This window comes from Lissotriton vulgaris, chromosome 1_2 (genome assembly GCF_964263255.1).
Source record: "Lissotriton vulgaris chromosome 1_2, aLisVul1.2, whole genome shotgun sequence".
Lineage (NCBI taxonomy): Eukaryota > Metazoa > Chordata > Amphibia > Caudata > Salamandridae > Lissotriton > Lissotriton vulgaris.
This window is the reverse complement of record NC_141686.1, coordinates 93,719,785-93,747,106: the sequence shown is the minus strand read 5'-3', so window position 1 is coordinate 93,747,106 and position 27,322 is coordinate 93,719,785. Positions and strand designations below refer to the sequence as shown.

The 27,322-nt window shown below is 46.0% G+C and overlaps 1 protein-coding gene across 4 annotated transcripts in view; it reads right to left on the bottom strand.

Annotated features, from left to right (window-relative positions):
* LOC147733978 (adenosine deaminase 2-like) overlaps positions 1 to 27,322 on the bottom strand; it is a 514,604-nt gene that overhangs the window by 363,432 nt on the left and 123,850 nt on the right. For all 4 annotated transcript variants that reach the window (XM_086952886.1, XM_086952888.1, XM_086952884.1 and 1 more), the window contains 2 exons: positions 17,687 to 17,912; positions 10,258 to 10,468 (listed from right to left, as the gene is read on the bottom strand). In XM_086952886.1, the coding sequence (XP_086809012.1) occupies positions 10,258 to 10,468; positions 17,687 to 17,912 (437 nt within the window). The remainder of the gene's footprint in view (positions 1 to 10,257; positions 10,469 to 17,686; positions 17,913 to 27,322) is intronic.

The following is a 27,322-nucleotide window of genomic DNA, read 5'->3' as shown; positions in this document are numbered from 1 at the left end:
TAGGAGGCCACCACATGCTGTGCCGCCCAGACTGACCCATTGTCATTCTGTATGTGGCAATCAGCCCTACACAGAATGATAATGGGTGGGGTTGGGCTGCTCTTGTGCACAGGGGAGTGCGAGGTGGCCCCATCAGGGAGCTGAGGCCTTTTGCAGGGAACAGCTTTGTTCCCTGCAATGCCTAAAATGAAGGCGGACGGTTGGATGATGTCCTACCTGAGGATGAGCCCTGGCGTCATGCCTCCCTCCGGGATGCATTTGTGCACATGGGCGTGCACAGGGGGGGCAAGGAAAGGCCCTCCAGGGGAGGGTGCAAGCGCCCCTCCTTGCCCCCCCTGCGGACACCCATGGGTGCATGGGATCTCCTTCTCTATGACGCGCGCTGTCTCTCTAACCACTTCGTGCCAGTACCCTTCCAGTTGCGGGTAGCTCCACATCACATGGATGTAGTCAGCTCCCACCTCCTGGCAGTGAGGGCAACTCGCATCATCTCAGTGGAAATAGCGATTAATTCTGTCAGGTTTGATGTACGCTCTATGCAGGGTGTAAAAACGAATTAACTCTAAAGGAGTCCCAAGGTCCACCTCTCATTTACCCCTTAGCCCCTCCAATGGCCTTGTGGAATCCCGCCGAATGGCTCAGTAAAGGCACGATACTGCCTTGATGACGCCTCCCGCAAGGCTTATGTATTCACATCCGGAGTGTGTGGGTGGTTCGGTTGACCCCTGTCCCCAGTGCCTGCGTATGGCCCCAGTGACCGCCCCATATAGTAAAAAGTGTCCCTGCAGAATGTCCCAGTTTGCTTGTAAGGCCGTGAACGTGAGCAGTTCACCGTCACCATATAGGTCCCCTATTTTAGTGACTCCTGCTTGCCCCCATTTCTATAATCCCCCCAGTGGCCCCCATGTGGGAGCGCCTCAAGTAACTCCACCGGCATCTCTGGGGAGTAAGGCCATTTTGTTTGTGTCTTCTGGAGACACCTAGCCCAGCAGTTCTGTATCACCCCGTGTTCCGAAGAGCTTATCTTACGCTGTTTAATGGTGCCCATTAGTGTGCTCATGACATCCACCCTATTCGGGGTGAATGGGGGCTTCCTCCTGTCCGGATCTAGACTACCTGCCACCCATTGCGCAAAGCGTTGGAGTTGTCCTGCCAGGTAATAATTCTCCATAACCGGCACTGCTAACCCTCCCCCATCTGCGCCCTTCTCAACGTAGCTAAGGCCACTCTGTTTCTGCCGGACCCCCAGATAAAAGTTGTAATAAGTGAGTCGAGCAAGCGAAACCAAACCCTGGGGATCCACACCGGTAGGGTGGTTAAGAAATATAGCAATCAGGGCAGGGCTATCATTCTCAGTAGGGCAATGCGCCCCGCCACAGACAGGGGTAGCGTTCCCCAGAAAGCCATACAACCTTTTAGCGATGGCAAGGCCCCCTTTACATTCCCCTCCTGAACATCGGAGAGGTCATGATGTACTTTCACCCCTAGGTATCTAAAATAATGCAGCTCCCATGGTAGGTCGCGCAGGTCTATGGGGGGGCATCTCCTGTCACCGGAAAGAGTTGTGACTTCTGCCAGTTAACCCATAGTCCAGAAAGCGTTCCGAACTCTTCCATCATGCGCCGGGCCCCCTCTAAAGCTGCAACAGTGCATTTTAGGAATAGCAGGAGATCGCCGCATATAATGCAATGTGATGTGTCTGGTCAGCTAGTCGGATACCCTCATATGGCGTCTCTGAGCGTGCTACACAAGGAAGTGGCTCTATCGCTAGAGCGAATAATAGGCGGGAGAGGGGGCACCCCTGCCTCGTGCCCCTCTCCACCCGGTACTGCGTGGAAATGGTGCGGCCCGTGCGAACCCTCGCTACCGGGTCCTTATATAGTATTTTAACCCACTGGAGGAACCACTGTCCAAGCCCCATGCACGCGGGCACCTCATACAAAAAATTCCCAATCAAGACTATTGAATGCTTTCTCAATATCGATAGCAAAGATCGCCCCCTCCGGAGCTTCCTCCATACCCCCCTGTAAAACTGCGAAAAGACGTCTGATGTTAAGGGTGGTATTTCTACTAGGGATGAGTCCTGCTTGGTCGGGATGGACATCTTCGTCAAACCTTGCAGTCCGTTCCCACATGGTCATCAAGCCGCACAGGGATGTCCTTGAATTGGCGCTGTGCAGGCATTGAAGGGCACTGTGTCGGTTTTGATCGGCCCAACGTTGTCACTGCATCGATTTTTGTAGAAGAACAGCTGCAAAACCTTCATTGAAGGCTCAAGACTGGATTGGCAACGTTTAGAAGGGTAATCTCTGAGCATTCAGGTGTAGGGACAAAGATCTCATCTATGTGCGCCTGTGTATGGTGGGCCGCGGAGGTGTGTGTAAATTGCGTGGTGCGGGGGTGCCATGTGCACCCTGTATCTCAGAGGCCCAGTGACTCGGACCAGTTCTTTTTTTTTTTAATTAAATTTTTGGAAACCTTTATTGTGCATGAACAGCAGACAAATACGGGCCTACAACCACCTGGCCGGCCACAAGATTGTGAGCACTGTTGCGAGCAATACGGTACATCGGCAGCAAGGCGACATTATTAAGCAAGCATATAGCGTTACACTGGATCATGTTATACCGCCGACATACAGGAAGATTGAGGTTAATTTTGAAGGTTTATAAAACACATAAGCAAAAATGAAGTCCAGGAGAGCCATAGTCCAGTCCATCACAGTACAAAAGTAATAGGCAACGTTCAGCAGGCGAGTTTCATGAGACACAGGAATTTTCATTCAAAATATCAGCGTCGCAGAGGTAACGACAGGAGAGGTAAGCAAACACTACGACGAGAGCAAACGCGAACCCACCCAGCTTCAAGCCAAACTATAGCCCCAGGGACAGAAAAGGACAAAAAAGACGAAAGAAAAAGAGATAAGGCCCATAGAAACGAAAAATTGAACATATAAATCCCCCCACCCTACACGCATGCAGAGGCTACGGCCTACCCCCCCCCCCTTGCAGTGTGTCTGTCGCCCATTAGAGTACCCGAAATATAGAGATAAGAGACAGAGAAAAAGAGAAAGGAAAAGAAAAAGGAACCATCATAGAAAGCCGGAGGAGGGCCAATTATAGATATTCCCAGACAATCCCGCCATGCAGTCCACCACCGCCCCGTAAATTAAAAAGACAGTATCAACATCAGGTAAAATATGAGACGGGCGAGGCATACCAATTCGCACATTTCAACTTATATTCGTAAGTGTTCCAATCCGAATCCCCGCCAACCTTCAGTCCCGGTCACAATACACAGTTTGTCAGCCTTGGCCAGAGCGCGAGAGTCCCCCCAGACTCGGCGTCCGAGGGAGTCCAGATCCATATATTACCTGAAAGCAAAATGGCCACCATCGATGAAGAAGAGGGAAGTAGGGACAAAATGGACGTCCATAATCAGTAGCCGAGCAGCAGGCAATCAGAAAAAGTACCCCCAAACACCAAATTCGAAATCCAGTCCATAACTGGAGGAAGGGTACTCGGGAGGCGTTAGGCGCAAGGGGATACATATGTAACAACAGTGAAGGTCGGGAGTACCACGTCAGTCCCAGAAACAAAGTCTCAAGTTCTGTAGAAGACTGCAACAATGTATCCCCATCAAAGCCACCGAACTGCCCTGTGCTGGAATCGCTGCATCGGGAAACAATCACCACCTCACCTTCAGTAGCCGGCTCTTCAATCTCTCCTGTGACAACTGAAAAGGTCGAGTCCATACCGTGCCAAGGATCTGCCACACAAACCCGCTTCAACTGTTGCGCTGCTTCGTCTATCCGATCCCCAAGCTGACCGGAGAGTGATCGCCATTCCGCCCTAAGCTCGACGAGCGCAGCAACGATGTCCCGGCAGGTCAGCTCCTTCTGAGCGCGAGGCTGTCTCTCCGCGCGCGGTGGGGGTTGCAATGGAGCTGCCAGTTCGCCGTCGATCAGGGAGACGATAGCAGGGGGCGAGATCACCTTCGCCACTGTAGAAGGGGCAGCCGCCATTTCGGTCGTCCAGGGGGTGCACGCCAGGAGGAAAGCTAACCCAGCCCCAGGGAGCTTAGGGTCCAGTCGTGTGAAGCAAGCGGTTCAGGAGTGCTGCACAGAGGAAACACTACCACCTCGCAGCAAGCAGGGGACAAGCCATGGGGCGACCCGCCCAATGGCCGCCGCAGGTCAGCCTCAGCGTCGGCCAGGGGAACGAGAACTGCACCAAACACTGCCCCCCAACACGTCGGCCCCCCGAAACGGGGCTCTCGGGTGCAGCGCTGAAATTCCGTTCCAAACCCCCTGTGACGGCTCCAAGAAACAGGGAAGATCACGCTCCCAGGGTCTCAGCTGGCGGCGGCCGTCCTGAGGGTCCGCGGCGGCAGGGAGCGGCGCCGGTCTCGGAGCGCGGGTGTGGAGACCAATACCCGGCACGGCGCTATCTCTGGGAATCCGGCAGGCAGGGACTCCGGAGGAACACCCAGAGCACCAGTGCGGTCGTGGCTACATTCCGCAGCGGCTCAAGCACGGATTTGTGAGCAGGATGTGGGTGCAGAACGCACAAGCTTGCGGAGCCGGGAATCGAGCGTCCGTTCAGGTCGCCATCTTGGCTCCTCCTCGGACCAGTTCTTGAGCTGTACTATATGCCTCTGAGCACTCAAAAAAATAATATAAACTGGTATACCCAAATATACTTGTACTCCAAATATTCAGCAGACCACAAATATAGAATTCCAAATAACATTTAGTCAGCCAATGTCTCTTGGTCGTCTTTAAAGTTTATTCCAAAGTTCCAGGTAAGTTCCAATTATATATCTTCACGTGTAATATAACGCTGTCTAAATCAAAGTCGTTCCACTCCAATCCTGCGTATCTGTATGTAGGGGCGCCTCGTATCTGATATATTCAGCCAAGTCCCCAATCAAATCCGTTGTAAGTAAATAACGTCTCTGTTAGCAGCGTTATATTACACGTGAAGATATGTTTCACGACATGTATGGACATTGTGCCAGGCTAACAATTGAAAGGAGGTCGGATATATAAGAGAGGATTAAAAATAGTTTTTTTCAGCCCTGTGGAAGTCTATGTGTGAAATTTACACACGACGAAACACGTGTTGGCAACATTATTATCCTCAATTGAATTGATGTACTGAAGATTATTTTCCGAAATTGGAACTTACCTGGAACTTTGGAATAAACTTTGAAGACGACCAAGAGACATTGGCTGACTAAATGTTATTTGGAATTCTATATTTGTGGTCTGCTGAATATTTGGAGTACAAGTATATTTGGGTATACCAGTTTATATTATTTTATTGAGTGCTCAGAGGCATATAGTACTGTTCATTTCTGTGTGCAACAGAAAAATTGGGGTGTTGGATACATGCCCTTCCTCTAGACGCACCTAAATTAGATTGAGTACGAAGAATACACTTATCCCTGATATAAAGTGAGGAGCGCCCTGAGATTGTTTGTATCCCAGTTTTCTAGTCAGTTCTTGAGCTGCTTTGCTTGCGCCGTTCAAGAGGCTGAGGGAGGACCTGTTCTGTCAAGGGCCGGGGAGGAAACTGCATTAAAATCGCCTCCAACAATCGTGGTGCCCAGAGGCATGGTGTTCACCAAGGCAGCGGTATGAGTGTAGACGAGAGCATCGAGGGGGGCATAGACAGATATCAGATTGATGGGGGAGCCAGCCAATGAGGTGCAAACTGATACAAAAGATCCCTGAGGGTTGTGAGTCCACTGGGAGAGGAAAAAGGGCAGAGTGCGCCTAAAGAGGATAGCCACCCCACGGGAGCCCCTGGAGAAACCGGAGTGCCATTTTCTATTGTATCCATAGCGCGCCAGGAAGGGATAACAATTTCCAAGGAGGTGCGTTTCTTGAAGCATGAGGATGTCTATGTGGAGGCGTTGCGCATAGTGCAGGACCGCCGTGCATTTATGCCGGTCAAGAAGACCATTAAAGTTCCACGATAGCACATGGAGAGACGCCCTAACAGTCAGGTCAGGAGGTATCTACTCTGGGGTGTGCAGTCTGGCAGGGTTGCGTGAACGTTCGTAGGAGCCCATAAATGTATGGGTAATCACTTGCAATAAGGATATACCTGTTTCTCGCAGAGGAAGCATGTGCCATTCCGTGGGTGCTGAAAAAAAAGGCAAACAAACAAAAACATAAAAAGAAAAACTTTCCCAACCCTCACCCTCACCCCCACCCACCACCATACACTTTGAGAACAGAAGCATCTGTCGACCCCCATATTAACAATACCAAACTACAGCGCTGGTATTGGGTGCATGGAGGACCCCTCCAAAAGGACGGACAGGCAATGGATCGGCATTAGAACTAAAAATTAAACTTAGAAGTCTACCAATGTCAAAGAGCCCCATTGAGGGAGTGACCCACCCCGATAGTCAATGGACAGCATATCAAGCCCAACAGGCCCTCAAAGAGTCAGAGTGCGAGAAAGATCCGAATTTCTACATTTCCTTTGGCTGCTATCATTTGGGGAGGTGATTTTAACGCCTTTCTGGACGCTACCTTGGATAGAGTTGGCAACAGGGAGACGCGGCCTAAACAAGCTGTTGACGTGCTCTTGGGCTGCTGGACGCAGATCATTTGTATGATATTTGGCGTCTCCGACACCAGGCTGTCGGTTAAGTATCTTCATGTCCTCGGTCCATGGGTCCTGGTCCTGTATAGACTTTTGGCTTGTCTCTGAGATAGTTTGTCCTTGGGTAGTGGGGGTGACACATGAAGCTTGCAATCATTAGGACCATTCCCCTGTACTCCTTTAATTACAAATTCCCACTTGTGAGAGACCGCCCTTTGTGTGGAGACTACAACCCTCTGAGTTAATCGATCCAGTATTCAGGCAGACAATTGCTGAGGCATTTAATTTTTTTTAGAGAGAATGAGGGGTCTGTGGACAGCATGTGAGTGATTTGGGAGGTGGTTAAAGTGACCATTAGGGGATCTTGCATGGGGGCCCAATCCGAGGTGCTGTGTGATATTCGACGGAGGATCCAAAAATTTGAGTCTGATATCTCTAAGCTTGAACGTGAGTATGAGTTTGATCCTTCCACCTCTAAACTGGCTGCAATACGGGAGCTTGTCACGGAAGACAACAACAGGTTTGACCAGGAGCTATTGCACTGCTCCTGTCGGAGAACTGCTCGCTACTATGGTGAAGGAGGCCACCTTGGTCGCTATCTTGCGCAAAAACTAGCAAAGCAGCGCAGTCGGGAGCATATAACGGAACTGTTGGACGGGGACGGGGTTGCCCGCTACTTGACAACAGCTACTCGACAACAGAGCTTTGCGATACCGTTTGGCAGTTTTACACTCAACTCTATGCCTCTAGGGCCTCTCTGCCGACTGTAGAGATTGACGCATATCTGGATGATGTTGCGTTAGGGTGGCTCTCTAATTTGCACGGCGAATACCTTATACAACCGGTTGATGAAGAAGACGTTAAAGAGGCCATAATGTCCCTGCCGACCTGTAAGGCTGCTGGGATGGACAGGTTGCCCAGTGAATTCTATAAAGCTTATTCGTCGGATCTGGCTCCCAGGTTCTTGGAAGTTTTAGCGGAGGCTTATGAGAAGGGGACACTGCCGCATTCCCTTGGGGAGGCTTTGCTTGTAACATTATTGAAACCTGATAAGCCTCCCAATCAGTGTGAGTCTTAAAGGCCTCTCTCAATCATTAATATTGATGCAAAGATCCTGGCAAAAATGATTGTCACCAGGATACAACAGCTGGAGTCTCTTCTGGTTCTGCCTGACAAATCTGGGTTTGTCACTGCGTGCTCTATGGCTCACAATCTACGCACATTTTTTTCCACCTTACATTACTTTGACCCTGACTTCCAAGCAGTAGCTGTGCTGCTAGATGCAGCAAAAGCTTTTTATTCTCTACAATGGCCTTTTATGTTCACGGTATTGACTAGGATGGGCTTTCTGCCGTTCTTCTTCCAATAGCTTAGAGTTCTGTACAATTCTCTGGTGGCCCGGGTTCGAGTTAATGGTTGGGTGTCAGTGTTGTTCCCCATCAAGAGAGGCACGCGGCAGGGGTACCCCCTGTCACCTATGCTGTATTCGCTTGCCTTGGAGCGCCTACCCTTTAAACTCTGTCAGAAACATGCCGCGGCTGCCTTGCGGTTTTGGCAGACCCGGGGGCCTCTCCCTCTATGCGGACGACATGTTACTTTATGTCCGTGAATCCGCTGTGTATCTGCCTGCACTCGTCAGGGAGTATGTAAAGTTTTAGAGATTTTCAGGACTAGGGATCAACTGGTCAAACTCTGTGGTGTTTCTCCTTACGGTGTATAGGAAAGAAGTGGAGCTGGATTATCCACTAACCTGGATGTCCGATCCAGTAAAATATCTAGGGGTGTGGTTACACAGGGATCCGGATAAGGTTCTATCGGAGAACTATGGCCGTACAGTCACGTGCATCACTGAACTGGCTGAGCGGTGGGCGCATCTGCCCCTTTCATTGGCAGACAGGATAGCCGTTGTAAAAATGTCCTTCCTCCCTAAACTGCTTTACTTCTTTGTCAATATTCCTATAAAGTTGAATGTGGCAGTTTCAAACTTTTCAATCGTCACTGCTGACATTTGTATGGGGTGTTAAGAAACCCCGTTGCAGGTAGAACCCTTTGGTTCAACCCTTTGACTAGGGCGGATTTGAGGCCCCTGACCTTAGACTATATTATCTGTGTGCTCAGGCGCAATTCGCGCACTATTGGCATTTACCCCAGCGTCTTCAGCCTCATGTGGCTATTGAATCGGATGCTGTCCTTCCAATGCCACTGCAGTGGTGATCCTGTATGGGGGCTCGGGTGGTCCACGGACTGAAATAAATCCTGTACAGTGCACGGCGTGGGCATGGCGAATGCTTGCGAAACGGACTCAGCCATCCTATTTATATGCTCCATTGATGCTCCATTGATATCTCTGCAACATGGGAGACGCCGGCCTTACGTGAGTTAGCTAAAGCAGGTATCTCTCGGTTGGGTGATTTATACAAGAATGGTCAATTCAAAACATTGCAGGAGGTGCAGAATGGTACGGATCGGGGTTTTATGTTTGGCTTTACATACGTCAGAGTCCGGCAGGCTAGTCGTGCAGTCTATCCGGAATACCCTGTGGAGCCAACTACTCTACGGGCATTGCAGGCGATACTGACTGGAGAGGGGCGTAAAGGCTTAATCACTAAACTGTATAATGCTTCCTTCGGTGAGCGAGAACAGGGCGATCACCCCTCTTGTCTACACTGGCAGGCAGCATTGGGAACCACTCTTGCGCCGGAGGTTTGGACAGCGTGCTGCCAGCTTACTAGTCACCTAACAGCTAACTGCAATCTCAGAATTACTCACTTCAAATTCTTACACTAATTATACTACACCCCTTCACAACTCTGCAGGTATGGTCTGCGAGAGACTGCTAATGCGTGCGATGTGGGATGGCGGATGCAGACTTCTTACATGTGGCATGGAAGTGTGCAGGTGTATTTGCTTTCTGGACTGCTGTGGGTAACATGCCTACTAATATTGTGTTGTAACTTGTGCACTGCACTCCTGAAATATGCTTACTTGGAAATGTTAAATGCCTTAAACCCTATAATAGGTAAATTGTTGCAGTTTCCATTTTATTTGCGTAGAGGGCTATGGAGAATGTTGGGGTGCTAAGACAATTCCTATGGTAAAGAAATGGCTTTGTGACTTGCTCTACTGCAGGGACCAGTTGTTGATCTATGAGGAGGAGTTACCAGAGACTTCTCGTCCCAAGGACTTTTGGGTCCCGACCAGGCCTGCTGTGAACCTCTAGAATTGTTTGCACTCTTTATACCCTCATGCCCACTGAACTGGCTTACGCTGCTCCCTAAATGTCACCTTGGGTCCATTGTGCTTTCTTTCCCTGTTCACAGTAGCGGATTTCATGTAAGAGCCCATCCATTGCCATCATTGTTATTGCCTTGTATATGACAATTTACTGATGCACAGGTATTTTCTGAATGTACTAGAACTATGATCTTTTTCTGCCTGGGGGAGGGGGGTTACAGTGGGTCTGTCTGATCCTACTATTCTGTATCAGATTTGCATTTATTGGGTGCTCCTGTACCTGTTGAAACCAGTAAACATTTTTTTTAAAACAAAAATCTGCACAGACACAAGGCAAACCATTTTGCAGGATTTTACAATTAGGCAGAAACTGACTGTGAAAATACAAAAATGTAAATTGTACCGGATGTAGTGTGGATCGCAATTCGAGGTACTGGACATTGTCTTCATAGAGCTCCTTTAACCCTTCATAAAAGTATTTCTTGAAGACTGGGGCAAAGGAGACGATGCTCATGGCAGCTTGGTAGGCACTTCTGAACTTTGCCCAGATGGAGCTCTGGGTTGGATAAGCCACCTCAGGATTCTCTGTCACCAGGGTCAGTTTCCTCACCAAACTGTGGAAAAAGAATCAGAAGTGATTCTTCACTAAACTGTGGAAACAAACATTAAAAGTGAGAAGAATCATGAGAAGCAGAAAGAGCATCTTTGGAGCTAGTGCAGCAAATGCTGTAGCCTCTTAAAATACATAATCGAAAAAAACAGAACTAGAATGCAGATAGGCACTGTTGATCATCCATTTTAACAATATTCTGATCTAACATAGGGTACACACACCTTTCTTAGTCTCCTAACTGCTCCTAAATGCCTTTTGTGAATACCGAAATTCGTAAAGTTAGGATTTTGTCTCAGATTACCTTTGTGAATCGGGCCCATTAGGTCTTTCTCTTTTGGTACTTTTGCCATCTTGGGCCATTCATATTGTTGTATTTATTTACTTTTGCCACCTCTATTGTTTGCAGCTTGTTTCATTTACCTTATCACGAGGGGCTACAGGCTTTAGCATGCTATACTAATGGGTGATTTTGCCACACTCAGCAATGTCAACGTTCATAATTCTTTAAGCCACTTGTCTCTTCATCGTAAAGAAATCTCTGATGACCTATTCAGTTGAATGAGGTGTTGTACCAAATACTAATGAAATATCAAATGAGATAGGGGTAAAGACCAGGCATTTGAGAAAATATACATATAGTAAACCTAACATTCCATATTCTTACCTACTGTTGAACCTGGCTGTATCTGCAGGGTTACCCCCAAACGTTTGTCTTCACTCCTCCTGTTTGGCTCAATGGTTTTAGTTGGCCGTAAGATTCTGTGCACTATGTGTGTGTGCACTCACCCTAAAACATGGTTGGTTACGCTTGATCAGCACATTTAATTTACTTGGAAATCACTAGACAAGCGGTACTACATGTACCCCACGAATATAAATTAGATGCTACTAGTGGGCCTGCAGCATTTACTGTACACCCACAGAATTAGCCTTTTTAAACATGCTCAGGTCTGCCATTGCATCCTGTGTGCAGTTTTAAACTGACATTTCAACCGGGCAAAACAAACCTTTTGCCAAGCCTAAACCTCCCTTTTTCATTGTAGTTGTATTTATATAGCTCTTACTACCACTGAAGAGGCGCTGAAGCGCTTTCTGGTGAGAGGCACGCTAATTCGGAACCCAGCTGTAGAATAATGGTGGATTAGTAGAGGGAAATTAAAATTGCTTTTGACATTGATGGGAGTGGTGCAAATTGTTCTCCTGAGGTAGAAAGGCTGGGAGGACTGTTGGCGGCACATCTGGCTCCTGCCACTGCCCCAAAAACGAATGTACCAAAAACCAATTCTAACAAAGTTGTGAAGGGAAAGGCAGATAGGGCAGAGAGCGTGCAGCAGCGGTGTCCCCAAGGTTTGGTAGAAACCAGGGCTGTTAATAATTTGTCACCAGCAATCCAGCCACAAAAACAAGCGCCGGCACTTGTGAGTAGCGGACCAGCGCCAACTCAGAGAATAAGACTTAGGAACGTAAATCTTCCGCCTGACTGTGTGCCCTATGTGGTGGTGCTGACAAATGTTCCACGCTTTGAAGAACATCCTGCTCTACCACATGGGGAGTCTCAAGAATCATTGAAAAATAGAACAGTGGCCTGGTTAAACAAAAATTGTGGTTTTCCAACTCACTATTATGATCAAATTATTTCAACAGAAAGGGTCAACTGGGTTGGCCCCTCGAGGAAATCAACAACTGGGGATTGTGTGGTTATCAATTTTAAACATCCACAACATGTTGCTACAGTGTTATTGTGTGCATCCTCACTAGTGCATAGCCCAAACAGTGTCTGTGTGCGTCCATTAGGATATTTCTATGCGCCTGGGCCAATTACACCCAAAGACTCTCGAAGTTTCAGGCTAATGTCCCAAACTGGACCACCCACACCGGCAGCACAATATATGTATAATATTGCTAGCCATGGAGTGAATGGATGACAGATGCCTGTACAGAATAATAATGCTGTTAATCAGAGTTGGAGAGGGTTTAATGTGGCCATACAGAAAAGATTTGAGGTGTTCTCGGGCCTGGATGCTTGTGATTGACTTGAGGAGCATGAGGGTCAAAGTACTGCACGAAACCCTGTAGCTCAGCCAATAGAGGCAAAACAGCTCACAACACACAAGAATAATATAATTTGTTGGAATATTGCTGGGCTGGCCACTAAGATGCAAGATGAGAACTGGGTTAAATATATTAAATGTTTCCAGATTATATGTTTACAAGAGACTTGGTCAATAGAGTGTGAACTTTTCATTGAAGGATACAAGGCATACTTTGTACCTACTATAGCAGTTAGCAGGGGCAGGCCAAAGGGGGGGGGGGTGGCCACGTTTATTTCCGTAGCTATGACATGCACAATACAAAGAAGGGTATCAAGTAACCCTGGCATTTTAGGCTTAGTTTTAGCCAAAGATAATTGTATGGTTGGTTTGATCAATTTTTATAATTCTACTAACACATGCACAGCTTTTAACAACCTAAAAACCTCAAATGACTATGTTAGCTCATCAATGAAGGACTGTTCACATAACCTAATGATCATGGGTGATTTTAATGTTCACCCATGTGGGGATCCTCTAATGAAAAATCTTCAGGAAATGCATTGTGCTAGACATGAGGGCATGCACTTAGAACATACACTGGAGGGGGACTTTTTTAATGACTTACTAAATGACCATGATCTTACATTAACAATGGCACTGTGCGATCCCATGAAGCGCTTTGATACTCCAACTTTCAAAGGGCATGGGAAAGGGACATTTATTGATTATATGTTAGTTACTTCGCCAGTGCAGGTTTTTGCAGATTCATTCACTATTGTAAACAATGAATTTAGTGATCACAATCCATTGACTATCCACCTTAGGGATCCTTGGGTGGTTAATACAAGTTGCAGTCGGTCCATGGGCAGGGTAATGACAACGGATGGAAGACGCCGCCTAAAATGGGCCATGTGTACCCCTGAGCATATATATAAAAACATCAAAGATACCTGTAGTGATGAAATTAATAGCTGCACTCAGGTTGATTCTAACCCAATGCAGGTCCTGCCTGCATTTCAATGTCTAACAGACAAAGTCTCCATCTTAATGACAGAGCCAGCAAAGAAGTCTGGGAAAGAGAGACCGCGCTGGTTTTATCAGGAATGCTCTAAAGCCGCACGCAACCTGAGATCTGCCCTGGCAGCAAACCCACAAAACAAGGAGACAGCCAAAGGGTGTCGCAAACAGTTTAAACTAGCTACTGCCACTCGTAAAGAATCTTTGAGGAACGAGGCGTGGAATGAGATCTTGGATCCACAAACCCTGAAAAATAGTTCTAGATTCTGGGCGGTAGTTAAGAAATCATTCCTGGTGCAAGATCCAGGAGAGGGACTAGAAAGTGTTATAACTAAGGAGGAGTGGGTAGAACACTTTAAGCAACTATACGGCGGCACAGTGGACAATATTACACATATTGACCCCGATAATGGGACAACCTCCTTCAGAGTAAATAAAGGAGAGGTTATGGTAGGGATAGAGGGGCTTACAGCTGGTAAAGCGCCAGGACCGGACGGCTTACACCCAGACCTTTTTAAGTCTGATCCCAAGTTTTGGGCACCGATTGTTGAAGCTGTTATCAATGCAGCCGCTAGAGTTGGGTGCCCATTTTCCTGGGGGGTTTCCACCATTGTCCCGATTTTTAAAAAAGGGGACAGGGATAGCCCACTCTGTTATAGGCCTATCTCCCTAGTTAATTCCATGGTTAAAATAGTGGGGAGAATTGTACTGCAGAGACTTTCTGACTGGGTGATGGACAATAACATCATGTCCATCTCACAGTATGGCTTCTGCAGTAGACGATCAACCATAACACAATGTACAAACCTTTACTCAATACTCAGCAAATACTGTATTGCCCAAAAAGGTACCGTCCACCTAGCCTTCATGGACCTATCCTCAGCCTTCGACTGTGTGAACAGGGGAAGGCTCTGGGGGTCCATGAGGGAGAAGGGAGTGGACAGTGGGATTGTCAATTTTCTAGCAGATCTACATAGTAACACAAATGCGAATGTCAGTTATTCCCAAGAGTTGTGCGTAACTGAGAATTTTAGAACTGGGAAGGGAGTGCGCCAAGGTTGCATATTAGCCCCTTTCCTTTTTAATTTTTATATAAATGATCTTGATAGCGTTTTGCAGGAGGTGAAAGCTGATTGTCCTAGGGTGGGGAGAAGGAGTATTCTCGTTCTTTTATACGCAGATGATGCGGTCTTAATATCTAGAACTGAAAAAGGTCTCCAATTGTTACTCAATGTTTTCAAACAGTTTATGGAAGAAAGAGATCAGCTGGTTAATAACTCGAAATCATTTATTATGCAAGTTGGTAATCGACCAAAAAGACATTACACATTCAAACTAGATAATGAAGTAATTCCATTTTCTAATACATTCTCTTATCTAGGAGTCCTTTTTGATTCTAAATTGTCGTGGGGTCCACAACTTGCAAAGAAAAGATGTGATGTGGTTAGGGTTAATGCTTCTATTTTTAATTTTGCTTCAAAATTAGGGAAAAAGCCAACACTCGCAATGATGAAATTATATGATGCTAAATCAGTAGCAACTGCAGCCTATGGTAGTGAACTTTGGGGTTATATGGCTTGTGAACAATTACAGATTGCAGAAAATGCATTTTTAAAACGCCTCTTGTGTGTCCCGGCCGCCACTTCCAACTTTGCATTCCATGAGGAGTTGGGAGCAGAATATTTGAGCGATATTCTCTCCCTAGGCCCATTGACCTGCTGGTTGAAACTGTGGCTAAGCCAAGACATCCCCTAACACACCTGATTGTAAATGATTTCATTTCTCATGATAAGGCACTAGGTACCCCATGGCTGAAGTACCTAAAAACCAGTTTCTGTGAGCTGGGCCGCCCTGAATTATTTGATCGTCCGACTGAAATTGTAAAAGGGGATGTTGAAGCAATTAAGCAGTCTTTTCTCCAGAGACGGAAGGCCGTGAGGGAGGGTGTTGAGTTACAGAAAACTAGTGTAAGAAAATATATCATGGTTAAAACATGTATGACAATGGAGCCTTACCTACTCGGCACATTTAGTACCCATGAAAAGTTCTTGTTAACAAGATTTAGAATGAGCTTGTTCCATCATCTGCTTATAAGACCAAAAAAAGATGCTTTTAGTAAACTTCCTGTATCCTGTGGCTGCGACGGAAAATCTCCACAGGATATGCTGCATTTCATGTTTTTATGTAGATTTTATGAATATCCGCGTAAACGCTATTTGCTTGATCTTTTAAAGAAACTCAATTTTAATCAGATATGACCAGCCTTTTTATATTTACAATTGTTGCACAGTGATAGTATCCTCCAAATAATTGAATTTTTAAAAATGTCTCTTAGAATGAGAATTTGTCTGGATCAATGAATGTTAATATACTATTAAATTACAGTTCTGTGGAATAGGGAAATTTATTTTTGTAATTACACTTCACCAATGTTTTATGTATGTACAGTATGAAATGTGTTCTTTTATGGTTGAATCAAACCGAAATAAAGTCTCTTTTGAATTTGAATTTATGTGAAGCTGTATAATTGGGTGATATCAGCAGTGATTGAAAGATGGTTGGGACCCGTGGTGCAGGAGCCATTAACTATATAACGGTTCAAAGATCATTCAGTACTGGAAGCCATGGCTAGGAAGTTTTTTTGCATCGGGCCCTAGGATTGAAGATATCTTGAAGACAGCTAATTGGTCAAGTGCTGTGTCTTTGTGAACACAGAAAAACCGGAATACCGGAAATAGAACCCAGCTATGGGTGGAGAGAGACTTCCAGTGGAGTGGAAAAGTTTGCTGATTCATAAAGAAGTATTTATTTCTTGAGTCCCCTCACTCCTCAGGATTTCCCCTTGGTGACATGCTTCATCATAGGGGTCCTCTAAATCCGCTGCGGATTGAGGTGTGCTATGACTTGCAAAGTTACGTAGGAGCACTTATGTGAATTAAATGTGTAGTACAGTGTTGTGGAATGGGAAAAGAATAAGTTAAAAATACTTAACTAGAGGGCGAAATATTTTATTCTAATTCTCAATCAGTATGTTTAAAAACAGGGGTGAATACTAGGAAAAAACAACATAACCGTGATGAGTTAGGCGTCTCCAGTATTAGGTGACATTATTTTGAGTCTCCCCAAAGATCTTCCTCAGTACCACACAGGGACCATCCCTGTGCGTACCACTCCTAAGTGACCTGTAAATGGGGTAACTAAAGAAATAGTGAAATACAAAGTGCCACACCTAATGTGCGTGCACTATTGTTCTAATACATACGATTTACTCAATGGTACGTAGTATTTTATGTACGGCTCAAATGTGCCCCATGATCTCGAGGGGTTGAGGGGCTCGTAGTCACACTTTTGTCAGAACGTGCCTCACCGGTAATACACCTACTCGCTCCCCAGAGACCCAATGATGGAGCTAAGGGAAACCCTGGTGAGTGAGGGGACTCAAGAAAGAAATTCTTCTTTCTAAATCAGTAGACTTTCCCACTCCTCTCAAGTGGAAGTCTCTCTTCACCCATAGCTAGGTTCTATTTCTGGTATTCAGTTTTTTCTGTGTTCATTACTGAGTAAGGAGGGTGAACCTAGCCGACAAACCTCTACCTCCCCCCTTTTATGAGTGTCTGTGTGTTTGAGAGACATTACTTCAGGGTAGGTGGCACAAGAATACTCCACGGTTTGGTGATATGAGAATCGGGATTTCATGAAAGGCACAGATTCTAGAATTATCTCTTGTTAATTCACCTATATGGTGCTTGAATACATTAAAAAAAGATAAAAGATTAAGGGTATAGAAAGTAAATCTAGTGGGGGTAGAGGAAATAAATGAGAAAGGTCCATTTTGGTACTTAATTATCTTGCCTTTGAAAATGCCAGTAAGAGAAAAAGTTAAGAGACAAGGGGATGAACAGGAAGATGGTTTCTATTGGCTTGACAAAGGTACAAGTAAGAAGTAGTGGACTTTTGGAGTAGTTAAAGCATGAACATGTTATCTAATAGGGTATTTAAGCCTGCCAATGGAGGCGTTCTAGCTGAAAAGTTTCAATTGTGTTATGTAAGGGTCGTTTAAGGTAGTCTGAGGAAGTAATTAAAGAGATACGCATCAATTACTCCTCATATGCCACTCCATGCTGACATTCTGTACGAGATGGAATTCTTCTTATATGCTCTGCACCCACCTGTTATCAAATGCCGTGACATCATTCAGTTGGTTCCGGTAGCTCGCGAGCAAAACCCAGTCTGAACAGTTAGACGGTGGCGGTCCCACTGGAGGAGGTCTGGCAAACTTGAACAGGACCTTGTCGGCATTACCGAAGCAAATGTAGCAATCAGGTAAGTATGATGCCTCCTTTACCAGCCAGTCAACGTTCACCAAGGTATACTCATGCAAGTGCAAAGCTGCTCCTACAGGGGTAAGGAAGAGGTGGACATGGGATGAGTTTAAGGTTATGGTCCAAACCAAGAACTTGAAAGATGTGCAACTCATGTAAATCAGCTATGCCACAACTCTTTTTATTACCTATAGTTAATAAATCTGAACACACAGTCCAAGATAAGAATTAGATCTGCTCACATGAGAAATTGGCAGGAATAAAATAGATAACTCCATACAAGAAGATCTTTGTTAGAGATAAGAGATAGTCTTGGTCAGAGAAATGCAAATTCAACGCAAATCTTTCCAGAAAACATTCCTTGAGGAATCCTTTACTAACATATCCACAACCCATCACTACAAAATCTAATCAACTCTTCCCTCCCCCTCCAACCTCCTAATATTCTGAATTTCCTCAGATTTTCTGTAAGACCCTCTGTATGCCTTGGAATCCCATCATAAGAGTGTTTAATGAGTCTGACTTCTGAGTTTGCTTCTTAAATATTGATCATACCTTTAAACTGACAGTGAATGAGAAATATGTTCAAAATAAGAATAATGAAATGAAGAAAGAGTATTATGATGAATTAAATCAATAATTCATTATAACAGATTGTTGCCATTTTCCATTAGGTAAACAACAATGACAAACACAATGTAAATTACTGTACTGATTAAAATGTGGCTCTAGCTCAAACCCTAACCCTTGCACTATCTGAACTGTACACCTTTTACCAAGCCCAACTCTCACCCTTCCACGCACCTCAGTCCTACGTCGGACCCTAAACAAATAATATTTTTAAACACTTTATATCTACTTTTGATTCTGTGACTGAACATAGCTGATCCACTCAATTCAGTGGAATTGATCTGCTTCATCAAACAATAAGTCATTGTACATTATAAACAACTTTAGGTTATGTGCCCAATAATTTCTGGCGCAAGGCAATATCCCTTGGAACTGGCAGCACATTTAGCAAGGTATGTCAGCCAGAGTCTGAGGTGGCTGGCGGGGATGGCAACAAGACATCAAGGCTGGCAGTACGTACTGATTACGGTACAGTGATGGGGTGAATACCCCTCTTTGGTCGCGCTTCATATATGTTTTGAACACTAGCCTTTTAGAGTCAAATGTGTGCAATTTGTCATGAATATTCGCTGAGAGCTTTTCCATGGCAATTATATTGCAGATTTTACCCCACCAGAGATGTACTGGTAGGTAATTGGCTGCTTCTAGATCTGAGAAAGGGATGAACTTGCTGCCCAGGGGCGGCTCCTCCGGTAAGGCGGAGGAGCATCGCCCCACTGCTTTAAGAGCAGTGCAGAGGAAAAATAAAATGAAAATAACAAAACATTATTATCATTGTATTTTTCCGTTCCTAGGCGAGGGGCAGGGCTGGCCAGAGCAGGGGTCAGGGGAGGAATGGTGAGCACACTTAAAGTGTTCATGGATGTTTGACTGGCCGGCTTGGGCCGGCCAAACATTCATGTGCACTTTGCATGCAACCCCCAGGCTGCATTACTCAGCCTGGTGGGGACCATGCACAGGCTCCTTGTTCCCGTCTGAGCGCCGATCCAAGGAGCTCAGATCAATCACAAAGCTGCAATGAAACGTTGTTATTGGCTTAGGGGAACCAATCACGATTTCATTGGCCTAGGGAGCCTGGAAGCCTGCTTTCTTTTTTTTATTTTCTACACCGCCTCCCCACCACTGTACCCTGCCAGTCTCCACTGTAGCTACCACTATGAATTGTGATAGGAGTGTGTCCATGAGGATAGTGAGTAGAAACACACTGTTGTCCTCAGCATCCCAGTGGAGCACCACCAGCAGTTCTAATGCCAATAAAATGTCTGTTAAGTGCTTGATATGTGATAACATTTCATTCCAATATATCTGATTCCATGGGCTTGTCAACCACATATGGCAAAAGTGCCCCTCTCTCCACAATTGTTCCAGCATCATGCTGTGCCTCTATTCCTAACATGTAAACAGGTGAGGACAGGTACCAACAGATTAACAGCTTAGAGCAGTGATACCCAAAGTACTGCCCCAGGGGCGCATGCAGCCCTCATGACATTTCCATGCGGACCCCTGATCAACAGCACCACTGGGTTGCAGTTCACTCGCCTCAGCACTAACATTAAAAAGATGTTAAATATACAGGCAAGCCTTTATTTAAAGGTTAGCTGAAGTTAAAGAAAGGAAATAACTAGGTTCTTCTGCACCACTTAACTTGAGGAACTGCTTCATTTTCAAAGCCATCTTTCAGCAAAAGTGTAAAAATATGATACTGTCCTTTCATAATTCAAAAAAGTGTATTTCATTAACATATAGAACAATTTCACCTTAGTATATCAGCAAATTGAGAAGTATTTGTTTCAGTGATAGTTTTCAGATATGAATTTAGAAACATTCATTGTTCCCCCTACACTGACAACAATGCAAAAAGTGTACAGAGGCTAGTCAGTTGTTATGTGTACTCTTAGGCTGGCCTAGCTTCCTATTATACAAGAATGACATTATGGTTAATGTAAATCAAACACAGGAGAAGGTGTTGTACATTATACATTCTGAAGGTATGTATTTCACTTAGTGGTTCTCTGCCATATTCTCCCCAAGTCTCACCCGAGATCACTGTTCCCAGGTCTCTTTTCCAAGTTTGAACATAAAGTTTGAACATACTTGTATTTGGGTTTTATGAGCCTGTCTAAGCCGGTGCTCTGAAGAAAACAAGTTAATTACCTGAAACTTTAGTTCTCCAGTATTGGAATCTTTCATAGATTCACATGCCTGAATCATTCCCCGTCGTCGAGACGGGAGTCTCCGGTATATAAAAAAGCAGTGCTTAGTAGTATAGAAAACTGAAAAGAGGGCTAGGCTCATTTCCCTTTTGCAACCCATAGCCTTTGTTATGTAAAAAAGGCCCAAACTTTTCCCTAAACCAATAAGAGCTCCTCACCCTCTAGAACACTCCTGAGAGAACCTTCTGCCCCTCAGATTTTTCGTGCACTTGTGCATATAATACACCTCCTGTGCCAAATCCGAGGTGAGCCTCTCAGAGGAGGAGGGTGGGTGCATGTGAATCCATGAAAGATTCCAATACTAGAGAACTAAAGTTACAGGTAAGTAACTTGTTTTCTTACTCCAGTATTGAAACTTTCATAGATTCACATGCCTGAATCAGAATAGCGAGCAGTGAAAAAACAAAGCACATTTCTCTGATACATTTCATAAGCATGCCATACCATTAGAAAATGAAGCATAATCCCATATACACATATATATATATATATATATATATATATATATATATATATATATATATATATATATATATATATATATATACACTTCTATAAAAATGTGACTTTGTAAACAAGAGAAAGTATGGATGGAGGGATGTAGAAAAGGCTCACCGTTACTGGATGATATTCCGCAGTACCGCCTCTCCCACTGCTGCATCTGATTCTGCAGCTGCCTCCAAGCAGTAATGCCTGGTGAAGGTGTGCGTAGATGCCCGGTCGCTGCTTTGCAGATATCCTGGATTGGCACTCCTCCAAAAAGCGTATTGGATGTGGCCACCGCCCTCGTGGAATGGGCACGAACTCGTGCATTCAACGGCTTTCCAGCAGCTTGATGACAGTAGACAATCGCACTGGAAATCCGTCTGGCAATTCCCCTCTTCGACAGCGGGAAACCTTTCCTGGGTGCGCTGAAAGCGACGAACAACTGAGAAGACTTGCGAAACGCCTTAGTTTCTTTCAGGTAAAATTTCATACATCTTTGAACGAGTGCAATACTCGTTCTGCTGCTGTTGACGGATGAGGAAAGAAACATTTCAATACCAACGGTTCGTTCAAATGAAAGTCAGTTGGCACCTTCGGAATGAACTTCGGGTTTGTCCTGAGTATCATTCTATCTTCTTGAAATTGTAAGAAAGGCTCCTGAATCGTGAGCGCTTGAAGTTCCCCTACTCTTCTCGTTGAAATCAATGCAATGAGAAGGGCCACTTTCCAGGACAAGAACTTCAGGTCTGCCCTGTGTATCGGTTCAAATGGTGGCTTCATCGATTGAGAGAGTACACTATTCAGAGTCCATAATGATGGAGGAGGCTTCACTGGAGGAAAGACCCTGAATATTCCCTTCATAAACTGTTTGATAATCCTTGATGACCATAAGGATGGGCCTGACGATGATCTCCTGTAGCGGGATAACGTCGCCAAATGCACCTTGATGGAGGCGTGTGCTAATCCTGACTTTGCCAATAGCAGAATGTAAGGAATAATTTGATGAAGTGCAGCAGTAAGAGGGTGTACATTCTGCCTCTTACACCACAGACAAAACCTCTTCCATTTCATCCTGTAGGTTTTGTTAGTACTTTCTGCTCTGGCCTTGGACAGGATCTCTCTACACTCATGTGAGATGTTCAGATGGCTAAACTCAGGAGAAAGGCTGCTAATCGCAAGGATTTTGGGTCCGGATGGAGCACCTGCCCCTTGGACATTGTTAGAAGCGATAGAATTGGACGCAGCCGAATTGGACGGTCCTCCAACAGTAGCAGCAGTTCCGTGAACCAGTGTTGTCTGGGCCACCACGGGGCTACTAGGATCAGTCTGCATGGCTCTTTCTTGATCTTCACCATTATGCGGGGGAGAAGTGGAATTGGAGGAAACCCGTAGGCAAAGATGCCGACCATGCCATGGAAAATGCATTCCTCCAAGATCCCTTCTGGGTAAGCCAGCTTGCGAAGTACTGGCATTTTCTGTTTTCCTTTGTAGCGAAGAGGTCCACTATCTGTGTTCCCCATCTTTGAAAGGCGCTGTCCAGGATCCCCTGGTCTAGCTCCCATTCGTGGCAGGACGATTTGAGCCTGCTGAGAGTATCCGCCTTGACGTTTTGATCCCCCGGGAGGTGTTCTGCTGCCAATGATATTCCTTGCTGAAGAGCCCATTCCCATATCTCCTGGGCCTCCTGAGACAGGGAGAGAAATCTTGTTCCCCCTTGCTTGTTCACATAATGCATCGCCGTGGTGTTGTCTGTTCTTACCAACACCGGCGAACCTCTTATCCTTGGCAGAAAAGCCAGCAATGCCAATCGGATCGCTCTGAGCTCCAGCAGATTTATGTGTAATTGTTGCTCCTGCGCCTTCCAACGACCGCTGACTTGAAGGTCCTGAAGGAAAGCTCCCCATCTTTCTAACGACGCATCCGTCGTAACCACTAGAGGAGCCGCTCTTGCCAGAAATGTCAGTCCTTGAGACACATTTGCTTTTTGCGTCCACCACTTTGCTGCCTGTACCATCAATGGTGTTACCCCTATTGTATCGTCGAAGGATCCCTCCTCTTGACGCCATTGGAGATCGATCTGCTCTTGCCATGGTCTCATCCTTAGCCTGCAGCAAGGTACCAGGGGAATACAAGATGACATCGTGCCTAGTAAGGATTTGCACCTGCGGACTGAAAGAGACTTTCTTCTTACAAAGTCTTGGATGAGGGACACAATCCTTAGTTGCCTTTCCTCGTAGGGAAACGCCTTGTTGCATTCTGTGTCCAATTTTGCCCTAGGAATGTGATCACTTTTTCTGGGCGGAGGTTTGATTTTCCCTCGTGGAGAGTCAATCCTAGTTTGGCGAATAAGTCTATGCAGGCCTGTGTTGACGCTCTGGTCTGTACCTTTGATGGTGCCTTGACTAACCAGTCGTCGAGGTAAGGAAATATTTGATGTTTTTGTTTACTCAACACAGCCGCCACTGGAGCCAGGCATTTCGTGAACACCCTTGGCGCTGATTTCAAGCCGAATGGCAGTACCTTGAATTGGTAATGTCTTCCGACTACCCAGAACCGAAGGTACTGTCTGTGTGCAGGATGTATCGAAAAGTGGAAATACGCATCCTGTAGGTCCAAAGTAGTCATATGATCTCCTGGGTTTAATAACGGAAGGATGTCCTGCAGAAACACCATCCTGAAAGATTGTTTCTTGAGATGTTGTGTTCTATCTAGGACCCCGATCAATATTGTGACCTCATGCCCCTATACGGCTATAATCAATTGATATCCCTATAATGGCATAACCGATCAGAGCCATATTTCAGTAACTCGTCTCTGCAGCTCATTACAGTACATGACACAGCAGAAGCCACTTCCTTAGATTCCTAGATAACACACCGAGTTCTTTCGACAGCTCAAACCCCCCAGCAACCTGGGAAAGCCCTGCTTGCTTTGTTTTGATTTGTAATAGAACTCCTAACGAGCACTGTAAGAACAACCAGTTCTTAGTGACATCTTTATTGACGTCTTATGTCCAAAAACTTACGTCAAATGCGGCACCTTTCAGGTATAAATAATACCAACGTTGCCTTAAGCAAACACGACGGTGGTGGTGAATACAGGAGCAGAACAGCTGTCCCTTGCAGAGAGCCCAGCAGATGCGAGAAGCCCAAGGACGCTGCCCCTCCTCCTTGGCGCGCTGAGAAAGACGCTGTCTTTTCTCCTGCCGAGAAAATCCAGCTCTGGTGTTTCCAGCCTACCCTTGCGGGTGACTGGAATATCGAGTCCTGAGAGGAGATACCAGACCTCCAACATTCTATTCAAGAGGTACGGTGCTGACTAAACCCTTAGAGCGAATTCTTGAAGCAAACCCTTGGCAAAACCTACTAAACTAAACTGCTACTCACTTACTCCCTCCCACGTATTAGGCTTAGGTCAGGTACATTGGGTAGGCATAGTTAGAAGCACCAGTTGAGTACGTTAGCCAAATGTATATATGAATGTATATATTTTATTCATTTTAACCATCTTATGGCTAAGAAATAACCCTGGGCGTAGTGTGCGGAGTGGGGCTACGCGGAGCTACGCGAAGTGGGCACAAAACTACGCCCACCCGCGCACTCCGCGTAGCCCCACTACGCGCCGCCCGCTTCCTTCCCGCACTCCCTAAATACCTAAATAAAAGGATAGAAAGCTTTTAAAAACACTTACCTTGTCCGCCACGTCCCCGGGGCTCCCTCTAGCCGTCCCGCGATTCGCGCCGCCACCGATTCAGATACTAATGCGCATGCGCGGGCGCCCGCGCATGCGCATTAGTATCCGAAATGGCGGCGCGAATCCAGGGACGGCGAGAGGGAGCCCCGGGGACGCGGCGGACAAGGTAAGTGTTTTTAAAAGCTTTCTATCCTTTTATTTAGGTATTTAAGGAGGGCGGGAGGGAGGCGGGTGGCGGCCGGCTACGCACCGTCTGCGGAGCGCGCGTAGTGCCGCCTGGCTACGCCCGCTACGCAAAATGCGTAGGAGACGGCACTACGCGCACTCCGTGCACGGAACGTAGCTGGCTACCCACCCTTACTAAGCAACCATATCCATGCTTTTACAGTATTATTTCGTGATACTCCTTTTACTGTACGCACCTTTTATAATAACAAGTCTTGCAATTGTGGCAATTCATTTCTCTTCCATGAGAAGAAAGACTGTTCAATAAATAATACCTTTAACTGAAAGCGCCTGTCTCTCTATTCTCTGCATAACTGGTGAAAGTAGTTCTGCACAACTGACTGAGTGAAATAGCTGTCTATTGTTTCACACGACTCCAGAGATTGACTCTTATTCTGAGGAGCAAAGTTGTCATGTTAATGCGGTTGTTGGAAAACTGAATCCCTTCTTGTCTGAGCCAGGGAAGCTGATCACTTCCTATTCGGTCAAGAAAGTTTCCAGTGACCTCAGAGCTAGCTGGTACAAACCCAATTAAGACTAACATAGTCAGTAGAGACCGAGGAGACCGCACTCCTACGTCTACACTGCTGTTTATGTTATTCCAATGCGCAGGGCCTATAGGGAAAATAGGAACTACACTACAGAGATAGGTGTTTAAGGATCTGAGATCCAGAATGGGGCGCCACTGGAGCTTGTTTTGCTTGATAAGAAAAAAATGGGAGTAAAACCCCTTGTTTTCCTTGGCTTTCGGTACCGGTTCTATTGCTCCCTTTCGGAGCATTTTCCGAATCTCCTGCCGGAGCTGATGCAGATGGTTGGCTTTCTAGTGCATCGGTGGCATACAAGGAGGCGCTTGAAGAAATTCTAGGGTATGACCGAATTGAACTATTTTGAGGACCCATTGGTCCGTTGTTATTTTCCGCCAATTGTGAAGATAGTGAGCAATCTTTCCACCCAGGGGAGCATCTGACATTGCCGGAAGATGGAGGTTGTCATTGTCGACGGGTGTTGTCCTTTCCTCGGCCACCCGTCCTCTTGGAGTTGATTTTGTGTATCCTCCTGATTGACGCTGGCTGTACTGTTGACGGTAAGGCTGCGATGAGGACGGATAAGAAGAATATCTCCCCTGTTGGTATCCTCTTCTATACGAGGATTGTCCTCTACCCCTGGAGCCACGAAAAGGGGTTTTCCTGTATTGCAGTGCTCCTAGAGCCTTTGCCGTATCTGTATCCTTTTTGATACTCTGCAGAGTATCATCAACATGCTTTCAAAATAACTCTTCTCCATTGAAAGGGAGGTCTAAAATGTTGTTTTGCACATCCGGCCTAAATGCTGTTGCTCTCAGCCATCCCTGCCTGCGTAGTACCGCCGCTCCTGACAGGGATATAAACGCTGTGGTCACTATATCCATAGCGCAGTCTATGACTTCAGCCGAAGTCTTCTCCCCTTCCATGAGAATCTTTTTCGCTTCCTGTTTCTCTGGGTCCGGCACCTGGTTTATGTATGGAGACAGGTCACACCACATCTGCCTGTCGTACCTTCCCAAGATAGCAAGGGCATTAGCAGCTCTCACTAACAGAGCCGACATTAAGGAAAACCTTTTTCCCGCATTATCCAACCTTCTGCTCTCTTTGTCTGGAGGTGTTGCAATCGGAGCAGATGGGTTCCTGGATTTCTGTTGTGCCGCCTGTGTAATAACAGAATCCGGTTTGGGATGATCCAAAAGGCAAGCAGGAGCATCCATGGGCGCCTTATACTTCTTATCTAGTCTGGCCAGAACCGGCGATACCGTCGCTGGCGTCTCCATGACCTTTAATCCTTCCTTCCAAATATGGGACACTATAGGCAGGGCTCGCATGGATTTCCGATACGAGTCCTTGAAGTCGTATAAAAAACATTCTATCTTCTCCTCTGTCATGGTCAGTGCAAAACTCTTAGTGGCCCTTTCCATCAAATTATGAAAACCACGAATGTCCTCCGGTGGAGAATCTACCGGTTTCTGTGGAGGGGTAGACGGTGAGGGGGCGATATAGTCATGCTATTCTGCACTTGTGTCCGCAAATTCCCCATCCTCATGATCGTCATCTGAGGAATCCTGTTGTGCCGTCGGTGGTGGAGACCTAGCAGTACGTTCCGGCACAATCTCTCTCCTCCGAACCGGTGTCCCTGGTACTGATCGTGGACGTGGAGTAACCTCTGGGGCCTGTAGAGCGACTGGAGTCGCTGGGTATCTCTT